Source organism: Callorhinus ursinus, unplaced genomic scaffold (genome assembly GCF_003265705.2).
Source record: "Callorhinus ursinus isolate GAN/ISIS: 27379988/994484 unplaced genomic scaffold, GSC_fseal_2.0 scaffold13, whole genome shotgun sequence".
NCBI classification, from domain to species: Eukaryota; Metazoa; Chordata; class Mammalia; order Carnivora; family Otariidae; genus Callorhinus; species Callorhinus ursinus.
In genome coordinates, this window is record NW_027397075.1 from 21,493,181 (window position 1) to 21,511,337 (window position 18,157).

Consider the following 18,157-nt stretch of genomic DNA (forward strand, 5'->3'; position numbering starts at 1 on the left):
TGTCCAATTTAGTCAGCATGTTTGCTATGGCTCTTGGTCAGCATTTTTTGAAATACAAGCAACAGTGAACTTAACAGTGGCCTGTGTAAAATTCCATAAAGGTTAACCCATGTGGTACAATATTTAGAGATTCCTATAGACTGGTTTAGGCTGTGCAAGTTAAAATAGTATTCTTTTACAGATGCTTCTACTTTTTTGAGATACAGAAGTTACACTGTCATCTCTTAGCATCCTGCATTTATCAAAGATGCTTATCTAGTTATTAGGGACTTAATTAAGGGTTCTTTAGGTCTCTGCTGGTTTAGGCCAATATTTTGCTAACCTAATTATTAGGCATTGAGGACTTGAAAATATCACGTGATTCAAACTGGAACTGGTAAGGCTGTGCTGGATGTTGACTGCACGTTCTGTTTAGAAATCAGCTCAGTCTTCTAGCAGGACAGCAAAGGATAACAGAAGGCACCTGGCAAAGTTAGTGACCCTGGATTGAACATTATAAATGAATTAATACTATTCTTGTACTTTCCCCCCTACCAGTTAAATGGATCGGTGTAGGTAAATCCAGAGAGTCTATGATTCAACTCTTCTAAGGATTTCCAGTGATACAAGAAACACTCCATGAGGAGGGGGGGAAAGGACTTTCTTAAATATATCATTTATGATCTGCAAATTTAAAGAAGAAAGAACTGAAGTGAGTTTTAAGCCCTCCAGTTGTTTTCAGTCACTTCAGATGGCCGGCTGTGTGGAGAAAAGCTTCGGTGTGTGCCAGTGTCAGCCACCTTCGCTGGCAGAATCGCCGAGTCATGTGCTGCTCCTGCTGCTCACGGTGCCGCGTCCTCTCTCAGTGTTTAGTCATAGTTTGATCCATGTTGTTGGGAATCTAAAATAGAGTTCCTTTCAGTGTAGTTTTTCTTCATTATTGTCATTGTGTGTTCTTAGGTTTCACCTCTATTAAATAGGAAGAACAATTAATGCAGTTTTGCACAAATATTTTTTACATTCTGATCATTCAATTTGTCATTGTGATCTTTTCTGTTTGAAAAAAATGATAAAAAGGGTTCTGTAAACTTTTGTAATGCTTTAAATTCTGTTTAACTCGTGAACTGTTTATTTTCTGCTGAGACCATTGCAAATTTGAGCTTTGGCAGGGGGGAGGGGATTATATTCATGTATTCTTTAATTTGTACAGAACACAAAACTTATTTCTCTCTGTAAATTATTTAATACATTGAACATTTAATTAAATGTCCAGAGAAAGGTGTTCCCTAAAACAACAATCTTAATGTTAAAAAAAAATTAGTCATTAAAAGATCGTTGTGATAATTGGTGGATATTTTTCTTTAATTTCAGGCATTAACTCTGAAATGTATAGCTGTTCTTTTCTATCTTACCATTATTTCTAAATCTAATGGATTGATTTTCAACATTGTGCCTGCCAGTATGCCTACAGAATCATCTATATAAGTGTCCAAATGAACCCAAATTGTCGGTCATACTTTTGATCATGCCTTTGTTTTTTCTTTCTTGGAAAAAAGGAGGTGTCATTTTGACAATTAGGCTTAACATACTGTGTTGTAGATTATCCTTCAGTGAACTATTTTAAATGTTTAAATTAGGTGCCACTTAAATTTATTTTATTATACCATCAATAGCTGATTAAAAAGAACCAAATATTTCTAGTATGGTTTGTGTATTGTGTTTTTGTTCTAGTAAAAGAAGTACTGGTAATACTAGTATATGGGAGAGCTTTATCCCTGTAGTATGTAGGGATACAGTGGGGAGACATCAAAACAGTCGTAGAAAAGAATGTAAGTATCTTTTGTCTTCACTAGACATATTTTTATTAATACTTAGTTTAGAAAATTCTAAAAGAGAGCCAGCCTTGTTGGATTCAATAAACTAAAAGGATAGTATAGATGATCTTTCAAGCCCATTGCCAATCAATAATGACCATGTAAAATTTATATTTAATATTACAATAAATAATTTTTATTCTAATGGAAATTAAATGGGCTTTTATTTCTCCTTACCCTTTATCTTCCTACTTGAACTACAAATCAAGTTGAGTTGAAATGAGCTTTTTTAAGTCCACATTCTCATCTTGGCTGAAAGTGTTGGGTTACTGAAACAATTTTAGTAATGGTCCAGAGGCAGATGTGAAGAACTCATTCTCCAAAGAGATTACTAAAGAAGTAAATAAACTTAAAAAAAAAAAAAAAAAGAAAAACTGTCTTAGGGGGACCTGGCTGTCTCAGTCGGAAGAGCATGTGACTCTTGATCTCAGGTCGTGAGTTTGAGCCCCACGTTGGGTATAGAGATTACAAAAAAAAAAAAAAAAAAAAAACTCCAAGTCAGTGCTTTTTCTTTTTTAAACCAAAAAAGTGCAAATCTGTTGATGTTGATGGACATTTACTCATTTTTGACCAGGTTGAGTGATTCTGTCTTTAAGTGAGCTGTTTGCTAAATAAGTTGGTTAAGAGAGAGGTATTGCTCTTCAGATACAGTTCAGTGTTTGAAATCCTAGGTAACTGTATAACAGTAATCTTTATTGAACAAGAGTATTTGCTAGAATCCACTAGGTGTTGGGGGTGTGGTGGTGTATTGCGGACAGTGTGCCAGACAAACTTATTTGTAAGCAATCTGTGCTACAATGGTAAAGTGCAGGGTGTTATGAAGGAGAACTTAATCTGTTTGGAGTCAGAGATGGCCTTTAGCAGGAATAGCATTCAAACAGATTAAGAGGATGAGTAGTCAGGGACAGGACAAAGACCCAGAGGCTGGAAACACTTTGGAAAGTTGGAGCAACTGAAAAAAAATGAGTGAGGGGCTGGTGAGGCAGATGAAGTTGGCAAGAAGTTGGAGGAGCCCTCTGCCAAATAACCAAAATATGTTTCCCCTGAAAGAAAAGGCCAAGGCCAAAATGTAATAGATATGCTTAGGAGGGCATAACAGGGACACAGAAAAACTGAAACAGAAACAAGCTCTCCAAATTTTAAAGCGCAGGAGAAGGGAACTAGATGGCAGAACAAGGTATTTCAATGGGGAGATGGCCTATTTAGTATATTTACTTTTTATATATTAATGGAGTGATAGAGTTGAATGTCCTTCACAATTAAGTATGTGAGTTGAATGCCATTCCAGTCAGAGTTGCCAGGGGGTTGTTAACTGGACAAAATTGTAATTGAAGCTTTGGTGGAAAAATGAATGTGCAAGAATTCCTAAGATATTTTTGAAAAAAGAATGTGTGGAGAGTGTTAAAACACTGTTAAGCTCCTGTAGTCAAAGTATGTGATATTGTCATGGGAATGAACAAATACACAAGGGAATGGACGGGGCATTTCAGAGGTAGGTGCAGCTTTACATGGGAGCTTGATAGAGTCCAACAATGGCATTTCATGTCATTGGGAAAGTGCATTAGAAGGTGATAGGAAAACAATCTCAAAACATGAACTTCAGATTGAATAAAACTCAAATTATAAAAGGTTTAATTAATGAAAGTAATACAGGAAAATACCTTCAGGAGAGCCTTGTAAAGAAAAATTAGGAAACCTAGAAACCCTAAAGAAATACATACAGATTTGACCAAATCAAATAATTTTTAAATACTTAAAGCTCATTAAAAAACAAAAACAAAGAACCCTGAGAGAACAAAAGGCAAACTAGGAAAAAATATTTCAACAGCTAGCCCTTACACAGCTGCCACAAGTAAGAACGTGACAACTAACAGAAAAGATGGACAAAGTAATACCAGTTAATCCGCAGAAAAATAAATGTAAATGGCCCAAAACATGAAAAGGCAGACACTGTCCCTGCAGAGAGGAAAATGTGGGTTAACGCGATGAGATCCCACTTCCAATCTCGCAGAGTGGTAAATATGCAGTCAGTGCTATGGCCCTTTCGTATACTGCTAGCAGAGGGGGATTACTGCAATATGGGGGAGGCAATTTGGCAATTTCTGATACAATTTATTTGCAAATGCTTTGACTCACCAGCAATTCCATCCCCCCACCAAAAGCAGGCCTATTTTGCATGTAATCGTATCATTAGAAACACATGAATGTCCATTAATGGCATACCACGATCTTCTATGAAACCTTTAAAAGCATCCAGTTAGATCAATATGTATTGATTATAAGATGACCATGACACATTGACATGAGTGCAGCATGTTTTCTACTGTGCAACTCCATTTGGAAAGAGTGGGGAAGGGAAGGAGAAAATTGAAAACTATTGATCTAAAGCTTGGACAAAGTATGTGGGGGGATATATCAAATAGCTAACCTTGGTCACTTGGAGAGGACTTGAAGGATTCCCTGATTAATCTTTGTATTTTATTTTATTTTTATTTATTTTTAAAGATTTTATTTATTTATTTGACAGAGAGAGACACAGCAAGAGAGGGAACATAAGCAGGGGGAGTGGGAGAGGAAGAAGCAGGCTTCCCGCTGAGCAGGGAGCCCGACACGGGGCTCGATCCCAGGACCCTGGGATCATGACCTGAGCCAAAGGCAGACACTTAATGACTGAGCCACCCAGGCGCCCCTCATCTTTGTATTTTAAAAGCATATAATTTTAAATGTTTTTAAGAAATGAGCAACAGCAGTTTACTGAGAATAATTTGCTATTTCAGGTGTACCTGAGAACCAAGTATATTTAGTGATTAATACTTTCAGAAATGCATTGTCTGTCACAGTCACTACCCCTTTGGGAAGTATGGTTGGGATACTGGCATTTGGCATCACTTTTTTGGCTCAATCTTTAGAAACCTCATGAATGAAGGTCCACAGTGACACAAATACAGAGGTAGTGAATGCAGGGAAAACTATGCGTTCACTGGATTCAGCAGTCACGTAGTATATTAGCTTCTAGAATGTGGTGGGGGGGGGGAAGAGAAGACTATTAGCTCTGTAACTCTTTTCCCACTGCTTTTGTTTTTTTCTCTAAAACTAAAGAAAAGTTTTGTTTGGAAATACCAATGTATATACCATTAGCCTAGCTTCTCATTTAGAACTGCATCCACTTCTATAGACTCTACCAAGAAGGAAAATAAGATTTGGATCATCTTTATGCACAGCATCGATCTGTCTTCCTTAGAGACTTCTTGGTCTGATTTTGTTTTATTTTTGTCAAAATTATACATACATAATGGCTTTTATTGAAACAACTTTATTGAGGTATAATTTATATACCATAAAATTCACCTGTTTTAAGAATACAATTTGGTGATTTAGTAAATTTATGGAACTGTACAACCATCACCATAATCCAGTTTTAGAACATTTCTATCACCCCATAAAAGTTCTTTGTGCCAGGGGCGCCTGGGTGGCTTAGTCAGTTAAGCATCTGACTTCAGTTCAGGTCATGATCTCAGGGTCCTGGGATTGAGCCCCACATTGGGCTCCCTACTCAGTGGGGAGTCTGCTTGTTCCTCTGCCCCTCCCCCAGCTCGTGCTCTTGCTCCCCTCTCTGTCTCAAATAAATAAAATTTTTTTTTTTTAAGATTTTTTTATTTATTTGTCAGAGAGAGAGAGAGACAGCACAAGCAGGGGGAGCAGCAGAGGGAGAGGGAGAAGCAGGCTCCTCACTGAGCAGGGAGCCCGTTGTGGGGCCCGATCCCAGGACCCTGGGATTATGACCTGAGCCGAAGGCAGATGCTTAACGACTGAGCCACCCAGGCGTCCCTCAAACAAATAAAATCTTAAAAAATTATTTGTGCCCATTTGCAATCACTCCCCATTCCCACCCCCAACCTCACAAACTCACTCTCTGTCTCAATAAAATTGCCTTTTCTGGACATCACATGTAAGTGAAATCATGGAATATGCATGCAGTCTTCTGCATCTGGCTGTTTTCATTTAATGAAATGTTATGAGGATATACCAGGGACTTCATCCTTTTTTAGTGCTGAACAGTAGCCCATTATATGGATATACCACCTTTTCTTCATTCATCTGTTCAGCATTTGTAAGTCTGTGTGGACATATCTTCATTTCTCTTGGCTAGTCACCTAGGACTGGAGTTTCTAGACCATATTGTACATTTATAATTAATTTTTAAAAGAAACTTCCAAAATGCACCAGTTTACACTCCTACCATCAATGTATAAAGGTTTCTCCATATCCTTGTCAAAACCTGTAATAATGTGTCTTTTTGATTGTAGACATTCTAATTGGTGTGAAGGGTTGTGTTGTTTTAATCTGCATTTTCCTAATGTGACTAATAATGTTGCAACATCTTTTCTTGGTCATTTGTATACCTTTGGTGAAGTGTCTATTCAAATATTTTGCCCATTTTTGAAGTAGGTAATTTTCTTTTTAATTATAGCAGATCACTGTATATCATCATATATCCTGGATACAAGTTCTTTATCAGATACAGACTTTGCAAATATTTTCTCCCTATCTGTGGCTTGCCATTTCATTTTCTTAGTGGTATCTTTTGAAATATAAAAGTTCTAAATATTGATCAAGTCCAATTTATCAATTTTTTCACTTATAGATTGCATTTTCACTATCATGTTTAAGAAGTCTTCTGCCTAACCCAAGGTCATGTATGCTGTCTAGCGGTCACTCACTTTAGATCCAAAAATACAAGTAGGTTGAAAGTGGAAGCATGGAAAAAGATATGCTAATATCATACAAAATAGACTAAATCAAAAACTATCACAACAAAGGACTTTATGTATTGATAAAAAAGTCAAGTCATCAAGAGATGTAATAATTATAAATATATACTCACCAAACAACAGAGCCCTCAAATAAATGAAGCAAACATTGATGGATTTGAGGGGAGAAATATTTCTATGATAATAGTTAGAGTCTTCAATACCCCACTTTCAGTAATTCATAGAACATTTAGATACAAGATCAATAAGGAAATCGAGAACTTGAACAACATTATGAACCAGCCAGACTTAACAGACATTCATGGAACCCTTTACCCCAAAATAATGGAATACATATTCTTTTCAAGTGTACATGGGATATTCTCCAAGAAAGACCATATGATAGGTCACAAAAGAAGCCTGAGAGTTAAAAATATTGAAATCCTACAAAGTATCTTCTTTGATGGCAATAGCATGATGCTAAAAATCCATAACAGAAGGAAAACTGGAAAATTCACAAACAGTGGAAATTTTAAAACACACTTTTAATCAGTGGGTCAAGTAGGAAATCATAAGGGAAATCAGCAAACACTTAAAGATGAATGACAACAAAAGCACAACATAGTAAAACCATGGGAAGCTGCAAACATGGGCAGCGCTCCACAGGAAATTGAAAGCAGTAAAAGGTCTCACATCAACAACCTACCTTTACACCTTAAGGAGCTAAAAAAAGAAAGCAACCTAAACACAAAACCAGTAAAAGGAAGGAAATAATAAAGATGAGTGAAGAGGAACAAAATAGAGACTAGAAAGCAACAGAGAAAATCAGTGAAACCGAAAGTTGGTTATTTTTATTTTCTGTGTTTTCATGTGTGAGGCCACAGCATAGACCCTTGCATTTGAGAGGTTTCTGGTCCTTTGATGATTTCCTCTGTTCTGTCTCTAGAATGCTTATTAGTCAGATAATGGACCCCCTGATTTATTATTCTGTGTCTCTTATTTTTTTTTATTTTTAAAAAGATTTATTTATTTGAGAGAGAGAATGACAGAGAGAGCACTTGAGCAGGGGGAGTAGCAGAGGGGGAGCAGGGAGGAAGGGAAAAGAAAGGGGAAAGAATCTCAAGCAGATTTTGCTCTGGGTGTGGAGCCTGATGCGGGGCTTGATCTCATGACCCGAGCAGAAACCAAGAGTCAGACACTTAACCAAATGAGCCACCCAGGTGCCCCTCTGTGTCTCTTTTAAAGCAATAATCTTCTTTGCCTTTCTATCCATATAAAGTTTTCCATATAAAGTTTTTCAACTGGTAGGCTTCACTTTGGGGTGTTGAGTAGGGAACCAACTTGTATGTTGGAGGGCTTCTAGGGGTCAGAATGTAGGAATCTTTTCTTTGGGATCATTCATTTCTTTAGAAAAGACCCTCTAGCTTTTTGCCTGGGGAATTGATGCCCAGTTGTTCGGATAGGGGTATTAACTCTCTGTGTACAGACTTTCAATTAATCCTTTTTGTTTTTTACCAGTCTCATAGCTCACTACAGCCCTAAGCCATATCTGGTTTTCCACATCCAGAGCCTCTGTAGGGTCTGTGGTGCTGGCAGTCTTCCTTCTTGGCTACGTCCCCAGGTTCTTCTTTTTCTTTTTCGTTTTTCCAACAGTGAGTGATGCAGTTATTGAGCAGATTATATTCTTACTTGTCCCCCATACAACAATTGGATTAAATGTAAGATGGTTTGTCAGCACCAGCCATGAGCCTGGTGTTGGGGCCGATGTGAGAACAGATGACAAGTTCTCTTAAACTTGACTCTTGATTCCCTGCCCTAGGCTGATCATCCTCATTCTGAAAAGAATTTGTAACATGTAAATATTTCAGGATTATAGCCATCTGGATACACACTTAAATCAGAAGTAGTTCTGTTATTATTTTAATCTAAAGCAGTCACCTAAGAACTCCAAATGTTTTGTTCAAATGCCATCGTTATTTTAAATTTAAAAGGTTTTCTTCCAAAGCTGCCTCTCTTCACAACAGTAGAACTCTGGCAGTGAATTTAGTGGTCTAGGATTTGATGAAACTGTGGCTAATTTCTGGTCCCAATCTGGAATTTAAAGCAAATTAATGATTTATTTTAAGACCATTTACTCCTAAATTTTAACATACTGTCAACAATAATTGTGTGCAATAACAAAACAATTTGGCGGATTTAAGACAAAAGAATATATGTAAAAGATGTGGGAGTAAAGGACTTGTCAAAAGGTGATTTCTGTGTTTCAATCTCTGATCAAGAGGCCTATTGCTCTATTATGCCCAAAAGTAAATGAAATTAAATCAATCATATAAATTTGCATTTTGACATCCTAATTTTAGACCCCCAGACCATTTAAACCCTATATTATTTACAGGCCACTTTGTATGATGTTTGTGTCAAACATCAGTTGTTACCATCCCTAAAATTCATACCCACTGGAGCTCCCTTGTATTTTATAACCTCTTATCTACAATAACGGATAGTTCTCCTTGTCCAAAGGTGAGCTTTCGAGGAGAGCTGGGGGTTAAATACATCAATCGTCTTGGCGAACCAAAGAGCAGCATTTCGGTGATAGCATCGTAACACAATTATCTTATGTGTAGCGTTGTGCACTGTGTTCGGTGTTTTACTCACATTAATATCCACAGTAATCCTCACAGGCTCACTCACTGATGGTGTCACCATCTCAGGGAGATTAATGAACTAGCCCAAGTTCATAGGATTATGAGGGGACCTGACCCAGGAGTATCTGGCCCCAAAGTCCCTGATCTTTTCCCTGCCCTCCTCCACCTGCCACAGCACTTCAATAGCATTGAAAGATACAAACATTTCTTGATATTAAGAATGGATAACATTTCATCAAACCCAGGAGTAGGACCAGAAATGCCATCCCTGGAAGGATTTTTTAAATCTAATTTAGTAAAGTGTGTACCTGTCTGTAGCAAGCAACAGTTTGACTTTCCAAGGCTTATGGTGGGGTTCAAATAGCAACTTGGACCTTCTGGAGGGTTACATTGTGCTCCAGGGAGATATAGCTAAGTAGTTTAGGAGTGTGAGGAATCCCACTCACCAGCCTTAGTGATCCTTGTTGTCAGAGTTGCCGTGGAGTGGAATGACCCACTCAGTTAATGAGGTAAATTCAACAAACTTTTGGGGGATTCCTTCTGCGTCTCCCTGCCCACAGACAGTGGATGCTATCAAGCCTGAAATATGCTATGCATATTTGGGGGTGGGGAATACTATTGAAAGGACATGTGAAATGATTTTTGGGATTTCCTTACCATTTGCTAAAGTGAAATTATTGTTCATGTGGAATTGTGGGGGTGACTTCTTTGAAAGTCATCATTTAGTAAAAATGAAATGAATAATTAATTGAGAACTACAGAAAAAATGTCTGCTGAATCCCATTTAGTCCAGCTACTTTAATAATTTAATATCATTTAATATTATCACTTTGAACAATTTAAGAGATTTGCAAGGACAACTTTGATTATATGTCATTACCACCTTATGCACTGATTTTAGAGCTTAATCCCTGTATAAGATACAATTCCATTGCGTTAGGTTTTTTGTTTGTTCTGTTTGTTTGTTTTTTACAAGTATTTATTATGGCACATGCTGATTCTTTGATCAGTTATAATAGCTATTATAGCTTTGAAGGCTTATAAATTTTACCTACAAGCAGAATGCTAAAGTCTTTATATGGATGTCTCAGTTTTGTTAGGTAGATACTATTTTTAGTCCTTTATGCAGATGAGAGAACTGAAGGTCAGAGAGTCTAAGGGTCACACTGCTATTGAGAGCATATGTTTTATTTTTGAAGAATGAGGTCTTTTAAGTATTTGGCTCCGGGGTGAGTAATACAAGGGCAACTTTTGTCTGAGGGGCCATCCTATCCTCCTAAGCTGTAAGTTCTCTGAGGATGGAGTCTTCATATCTTACACTGTGTCTTGCACATAGTCTGTGCTTAATAAATGTTTCCTAAATAAATGAATGAACCCCTATGTGCTGAGAAGGAATTTTTCCTGAAGAAGAATTTCTTGAGTGATAACTGTGATCTATCACGATCCATATTTAATCTGTTTCTCACCAATTCCTAAAAAGAAATAAGAACTGAACATGAAATGCAAATCAGTGCTAATTGAGACATAAGCCCTGCCCTTAAAATCTGATCACAAATGCTGGTCAAATGGTCAAGAGAAAAAACCCCACACCTTGATACACAACTTACTATCCATCTTATTTTGTGAGAAGCCCTTCCCCCAAAGACTCCTTCAAGGAGTCAGTTTCTTGATTCAAACAAACGCTTGAGTCAGCCCCTGCTGTGTTCTCTCTCAGTGCTCAGATTTATGACCTCTCTCTGTTGGGTCTCTTGCAGACCAGCCTTTGCCTGCCAGATTGTTGTTTACAAAATGATCGCCAACCAAGTATTTCACAAATCCATCCAATTCTCTACTGCTACCAGCGATCATCACTTGCCAAAACCACTGCTTCCTAAACCTGGCTGCATGGTGGAATAACCTGGGGAGTTTTTTAAGTTACTGATGCCTGGGACCACCCCCTCCCACCGGGAGATCCTGGTTTGATTGGTCTGGGTCTGTCCTGGGCATCTGGATTGCTAAAAGTGATGTCACCGAGGTTAAGAACATTTAGCCTAACCACTGCCATGGCTCCTGACTCACCATATTTAATCTCTGCCCCACCCGACTCCCCACCCTGCCTCCTTTTCCTTCTCCACAGTTAGAGCAATCTTTCCAAAATGCACTTTTTAATCATGGCACATCCACCGTCCTTCAAACTTTTCAATGGTTTCCCATTAATCTCAGGCTAGAGGTGCCAGAGCTGAAAATGACCTGTAAACCCTCCCCTTGTTACATCTCTCGAGCCACATCCTGCTCCAACCTTCCTGATTTCTGTGCTTTAGCACATTCTTACTTTTTTTTTAGTTCCTCAAACATGTCATGCCCCTACCACAGGGCTTTTGCACATGCTGTACTCTCTGCGAAGCTCTTCCCCACTCCTTGCCTAGTGAACATCTAGCTCATTTCCTCAGAGACTTGTTGTCCCTTTCTGACTTGTTAAGTGCTCCTATAGCATCACATAAACTCTGCTTCATAGCATTTATGGCAGGTGAAATTTTATGCTTATTTCTGTCTTGGTTCCCCACTGAAGCTTCTTTAATGTAGAAATGTGTCTATTTTGCTTGATGTGGTATTGCCAAAACCTTGCACAATGCCTGGCATACAAGTAGGCTCTCAAATTATTTACTGAGAGAATACAGATGAATGAATGAAAATGCTCTTGACAGCAGATCTATCACCAAGCCCAGTTGATGTCACCTCCAAAATATCTCTGGAATCCATTCATTCTTTTTCATCTTCCCTGCTGCTCCAAACCACCATCATCTCTGTTCTAAACTAGTAAACAGTTTCCTCACTGGCCTGCGTGCCCTACCTCCTGTTCACCTCCAAACAGGGTCTCAGCCAGAGTGATCTTTTAAAAACTACAAATGAGAGCTTTCTCCTCTCTTCGGAACGCTTCCAGATCTTCCTTTGTGCTTGGACTGGAATCTAGGCATCTTACCACGTGTACCCTCGCTGACTACACACCAGCTATGCTGCCCCCTTTCTGTTCCTCAAACGTGTTGAGGCCTTTTCCACTTTCAAGCTTTTTGCTCTTACTGCTCCTTTAAATGCTCTTTATGTGACTCATTACTATTTTCCAGGGCTCAGCTAAAATTGTATAGAGGTTTTCCTTGACTGCACTATTAGAAGTAATCTCCCTTCGCTACACTTAGCACCCTGCTTATTTCCCTTACAGCACTACTACAGCCTATAATTTTTAAAAAGTGTACTTGGTTATGCTCTGTACCTCACCCCCTCCCCAAAGCATGTCAGCCCTGTGAGAGCAGGTATCTTGTCTACCCCCACCGGACAGCACAGTGGCTAGTTCACAATGGTGTCAATGAGCAAATCGTCGTATGGTTGCCAGCTTCCAAGATGGACCCCAGTCATTCTCACCCCCTGGTATCCATGCCTTAGGTAATCCCCTTGCACACTGCCTCAGGGCTGGCTATGTGTGACCAGTAGGACACCTTAGAAGTGACAGTGTGTGACTTCTGTGCCTAGGTCATAAAAGGCATTGGAATTTCCCCCCTTCACCTCAGATTGCCCATTCTAGGGAGGCTAACTGCCACGCCTGCAGGACACTTGACACCCCTGTGGGGAGACCACTTGGAGAGGCATGGGGGCCCCTGTCGCCAGCCAGCATGTGAGTGACACCCATGTGAATGAGCCACCTTGGAGGTGGGTCTTCCAGCCTCAGTCAAGCCTTCAGATGATGCAGCACTCGCTGACATCTGGCTGATACCTTGAGCCAGAAGTGCCCAGCTAAAAGATAAAAATCATCATCATTTATCTTGTAAGTCACTAGGTTTTGGAATGATACATTACTCCACAAGAGATAACTAATACACACTCAATCAGTGGTTCAATGAATGGAGCAGTGAATATTTCAACATAAATTACCTCTTGAATTGGTCAGGCTTCAAATCTCACCGAGGAAGGGACTGTCTGACCCTGTTCCTGTCTTAGGTTTCCTGCCTGCACTTTCCAGCACCTTATTCTCAGTCATCTACCGATGCCAACTTGACACCTCTTCTGCTGAAAACCGTTATCTCTATCACAGGCATCAAAAATCCTGCCGCAGAAGTGGAAGGCTGAGCTTTCATTTCACTCTCATGAATTCTCCTTTAATACTGTCCTTTCTCACTCCAAATGCTACACCACATGAGTTTTCTTCCCACTTCCCATGAATTCTTCTCAGTTCAAGAGCAAGGGTTGGGAACGTGACAAATCTGGATGACCTGGATTGACGACTTACCAGCTTGAGGAAGTTTCCTAAAGTCCCTAAGGCTCAGTTTTCTCTTCTGTTACATGCAGTAAATAATAATACCTCCACGGGGGCTGTTAAGACTCATTGCAACCACGGGTGTGTACACACGTGTGCATACCACTTAGCACAGTTCTGGGCACAGGACAGCTATTTTAAATCCTAACAGCTATCCTAAAATATAGACTTTGAATCTCCACTTTGCTGAGGCACAGACAAGTTCAGAGGAGCTGAGTGTCTTGCCCGACACTGCAGAGCTAGAATGTGCAAGTCTGCAGCCCCCCAAGGCCTGAGTCCTGCCCACCCTTCCACAGCTCCATCCTGCCTGACTGCCAATGTAGTCTAGTCGTGTCTTCTCGCACCTGTCCTGAGCAGGCCGACTGACTGACAGTCTCTGAAACTGCCTGGGTTCTCCCTTGACTGGGTCCTAAGATGGCTCTGATTGTCCAAATAAAACTTTCTAGACTCCCTCCTTGAATGCCTCTTCAGTTCCAGCCATTCTGTTCTACTCTGCCAACCACATGTGACCCCCACTTCCTCCTCCTCCTGCCCGGCCCAGGCAGGCCAGCGTCCTCATGTCTGGAGTGCTCCCTGCTCCCCCCACACTCCACAAGGCTCAACCCCATCCCATCCCCTGCCACCATGCTCCTGGCTGCAGTGTCCCTGTCTGCTATGTGCACCACTTCTCTGCATCGGACCTCATCCAGCGGGCCCAGCTTGTGTCCCATAGCTGCATGTTCTCGACCCCATCTTCCTGCTCTGCTAGTTGCTTCTTAATCATTCACTGATAAGCTGATGGTTGCTTCATCTTCCCGATCAGACTGGGAACACCCCGTGGCTGAGGTCAGAGCCCCGACTTGCGTTCACCTCCTCCCATGGTACCCAGCACAGTGCTAGGGACACAGAAGATGATAAATATCAAACTACTTTGCTAAACACTCACCTGGTTCTCTTGGTTTGGAAAGACTTAGGAACTGTTGTCTAAAACAAGCCAGGGAGAAAACCTTTTGTGTCTAACTGGATTCCTTCATAGCAGAGGAATTGTAAAGAAGGTCCTGTTTACTATCACTTTGGTAACTCAAGGCCCATGCAGATTCCCACATGGGAGGGAAACCGACTTCATACTTGGTGAGTCTTGAAAAGGCAAGCTGCTTAGTCGGTTCTGTGGGGACAGGAGCCCCGCTGACACCTCCTGACCGCCTCTTCTTTTCAGCTGCTCGGCCCCTGATGGCTTCTGTTTCCCCCAGGCCTCATCCTTCAGCCCCTAACCTGCACTCCCACCCACCCCAGCTCCTTTTAATACAGCCCTTCCAGGGCCCCCTGGGGGACCCCAACCTCCACCATGCCTCACTCCCCCCTGGCACCTCCTTCCCTAAATGAGCTCGTCTTAGCTACCAGCTCCTTTCCCCTCCGCTGCCTTCTCAGCTCCAACCTTCTCTCCCCTCCCAGACCCCAGCTTTGCACTGCTGGTAGGTAACCTCTTATGCCAGATGCCTCCCCCCCATATCCGGCCCATCTGGCTTCATCTCCTGCCCCCTCTCCGTGGCTCCACTATCTGGAGATTGCCCGGTTCCATCTGCTTCTCCTCTTCCTTGCTGTTGTTCCCGGTTCCCTTGGGACCTGGCCTAGCACTCCATCTGGGCTTCTGCCCTTTTCAGGGGAGAACAGAAGGAAGGGCCGATCCTTCTCACCCCCAGCCACTCCCCCCACCATCCTTCTACTCATTTTCTTATTCTTATTCAAGCAAAAAGAGAGAAAAATATTAAATAAATAGAAATGCAAGTGAGTCAGCTGTGACAAAGGCAGTAAGGCTTAAGGGTCAAGCACAGAACCCTATGTCTCAAGTAGCTTTGGTCTGAATTCTGCTTCTCCTACCTACTGCACTGTGATCTGGGGCTGCTTAATTGTCTCTGCAACTTGATCTTCTTTATTGTAAAATGGGAAAGTAATATACTTACCTAAGAGCTCTTAGGAGGAAAAAATATGTATCTGCCACAGTGTAAGAGCCCCAGAAATAGTGGGGTTTACTCATTTAGAAAGTCTGTCAATGCAGCAACTCCTCCCACTTGCTGAAATTCAAAGCATCGATGACAACAGGAATACAAGTAATGTCCACATCAGTGTCCATGTGTGTACCCCCAAGGTCACATGGCGGGGGCTTGGCCCTTCATACTCACACATGTTGCAATGTAGAGGGAAATTAGAATTTTTGAAACATGCCTCCAAATGTCAAATAATTGTCATAAAGCTATTTAAAATGGGAGAATAAGAAAGAAAAAAAGTTCCCTTAACAATACGTTTAGGCACAATAAGGAATCTGTTGAGTAACAAGGGGCTTAATGAGAAGTAGTCACACTTGAGCCGGCTTCCTACCAAGGACATTTGTGCATTTTTTATCCTTGAATTCTATAGGGAGCTAGAAAAAAGAGGAGAGGAGGAAGCAGCCCTTGGGCCAGCCTCTAAATTCTTCTTCCTGCGCTAGACACATAAGAACACCCTCCCCCAACTTGACTGGTCACTGATGGCAGCGAGCCCACGAGAGAGGCTCATCTGAAGCAAGGTTGATCTCAGAGAGTAAGAGCGGTTGACCTGACTTACCAATCTTGTAAAATGGCAGAGAATAGTCTCTTTGGTAGGTGGTTTCTTTATACCGTGGTTCAGTGGGCTTTGAATGTCTTCGGAAACAAATATATCGAATGAGAGTTTCTTGGTCTAGTTGAGGCTGATACTGACTTTTTCTCTTGGGTGGGATTGTCAAGTCTATGAGAGGTCTAAATGAAAATAGAAAGAGCTTGCTGAACACCCAGTAGAAGAAAAGCATTTCATGTTCTCATCAGCTGAGATCTATTCTCTGGAAGTGACCAGGAGGCAACCGAGATACTATTGGCAAGACTCCATAGCTCCAGGGTCAGCCCAGCAGTTTTCAGTAGGTGGCTCAGGGATTCCAGTCCCCTGCTCCCCCCGCTTTAGCATCCCTCCTCCTCCCCAATCACAGGTTACAGAAGGTGACCTGCATCAAAACTTCTGCTGGGTCTGCTCATGCATGGCTACTTCCTGTACTCCAGATCTCCCAGTGCCCTTTCCCATTGTAATTTTTCTGTGGACATTTGGTTCCCTCGAGGAATCGATGCTTTCTTTTGACCAGACGCACCCCTTTGGTGTGAACTGGTGTTGGATGAACCTCAAATCAGTTATAATTTTCCTGTGCCTCCACTGAGATAACTACCCTCTGAAGGTAAAAATAAAGAAGAATCAAAATGTAATGGGGGAATATCTTAATGCACTTGTGGGAGTACACATTCACTGGGCAACTTGTTGGAGAGTACTTTGGTGATGAGGATTGCTATCTTTAAAAAATGCATATACCTTGTTGCAGCAACTCCAGAAAGTAGGGATATCAACAAAGACTTAGTTCCTAGAATGCTCACCAAAATATTTAAAGATAATAAAAGAGTGGATACAATCTTCATGTTAAAAAAAGGGGGATTATTTAGAAAATGATATGGTCATATACAAGAATGCCCCCCCACCACTAAAAGTGATGCTGTAGAATTATGAATTTTGAGATGGGAAAAAGTCTGCAATACAGAATTAGGTTTAAATAAAGGTTTGAGTTGGGAGCAAGATGGCGGAGGAGTAGGAGACCTGGATTTCGTCTGGTCTCAGGAATTCAGCTGAATAGGGATCAAAACATTCTGAACACCTACGAACTCAACAGGAGATCGAAGAGGAGAGTAGCAACAACTCTCTGAACAGAGAAGCGACCACTTTCTGGAAGGTAGGACATTCGGAGAAGTGAATCCGAGGCGATATTCGGGAGGATAGACAGCGGCGAGGGGGCCTCCGTCGGCCGCTTCTGGCAAGTGATAGAGCCGCAGAGCACAAAATCGGAACTGTTAGAAGTCGGCTCCGCTGAGAGACGTCGCTCCATTGGCTAAGCGGGGGGTGGAATCCTCCCGGACAGTGTGGTCTCAGGACCCTTGGGGACACAGAAAGACCAGGGGTGCCTGAATGCAGCAGAGCTCCCAGGTATCAGAGCGGGGAAGCCGGCCACAGAGACGGAGCCGAGGCGCGGGCTCTCAGCTCGGGGTTGCCATAAACTGTGATCTGCAGCCCAGTCGGACCACTGCTCCTCCAGCAGGGACCCAAGAATCAGCAGAGCCGGGGAGACTCCCCTTCCTCCCCCAGGAGGAGCGGCATGGGAGCGCACCACAGGGATCTGCTGGGTTTGGAGACTCCACACGGGATCGGGGGCCAGAGATAGAAACGCTCGGTCACAGGCCGGGTGAGCACGGAGCGCGGCCGGAGACCGGGGAGACAGGAGTGACTTCTTTTCTCTGGGGGCTCACTGAGGAGCGGGGCCCTGAGTTCTTAGCTCCTCCGGGTGGAGATTGGGAGGCCACCATTTTCGCCCTGGTCCTCCAAAGCTGTACCGAGAGCTTGCAGGGAACAAAAGCTCCTGAGAGCAAACCCGAGCAGCTTGCTTAGCCCAGACCAACAAGGGCGGGGCAATTCCGCCTCCGGCAAAGACATTTGGAAACCATAGAACAGGTCCCTCCCCCAGAAGATCAGCACGAACAGCCAGCAAGCCAAGACCAAGTTTACCGATCAAGGAGAACGGGAGAACTCCAGCGCTAGGGG

General features: G+C 41.9%; 2 protein-coding genes across 2 annotated transcripts in view; one reads left to right on the forward strand and one right to left on the reverse strand.

Moving 5' to 3' along the window:
* Window positions 1-1,682, forward strand: part of ADSS2 (adenylosuccinate synthase 2) — a 34,345-nt gene extending 32,663 nt beyond the window's left edge. Inside the window, exon 13 of the mRNA XM_025877526.2 lies at window positions 538-1,682. Within this exon, the coding sequence (XP_025733311.1) occupies window positions 538-590 (53 nt within the window). The 3' untranslated portion in view covers window positions 591-1,682. The remainder of the gene's footprint in view (window positions 1-537) is intronic.
* Window positions 1,683-8,508: 6,826 nt separating this feature from the next.
* The window catches only part of SPMIP3 (sperm microtubule inner protein 3), a 35,621-nt gene continuing 25,972 nt past the window's right edge, over window positions 8,509-18,157 (reverse strand). The window contains 3 exon segments of the mRNA XM_025877447.2: window positions 8,509-8,612; window positions 8,614-8,695; window positions 16,115-16,287. Coding sequence (XP_025733232.1) covers window positions 8,543-8,612; window positions 8,614-8,695; window positions 16,115-16,287 — 325 coding nt within the window. The 3' untranslated portion in view covers window positions 8,509-8,542.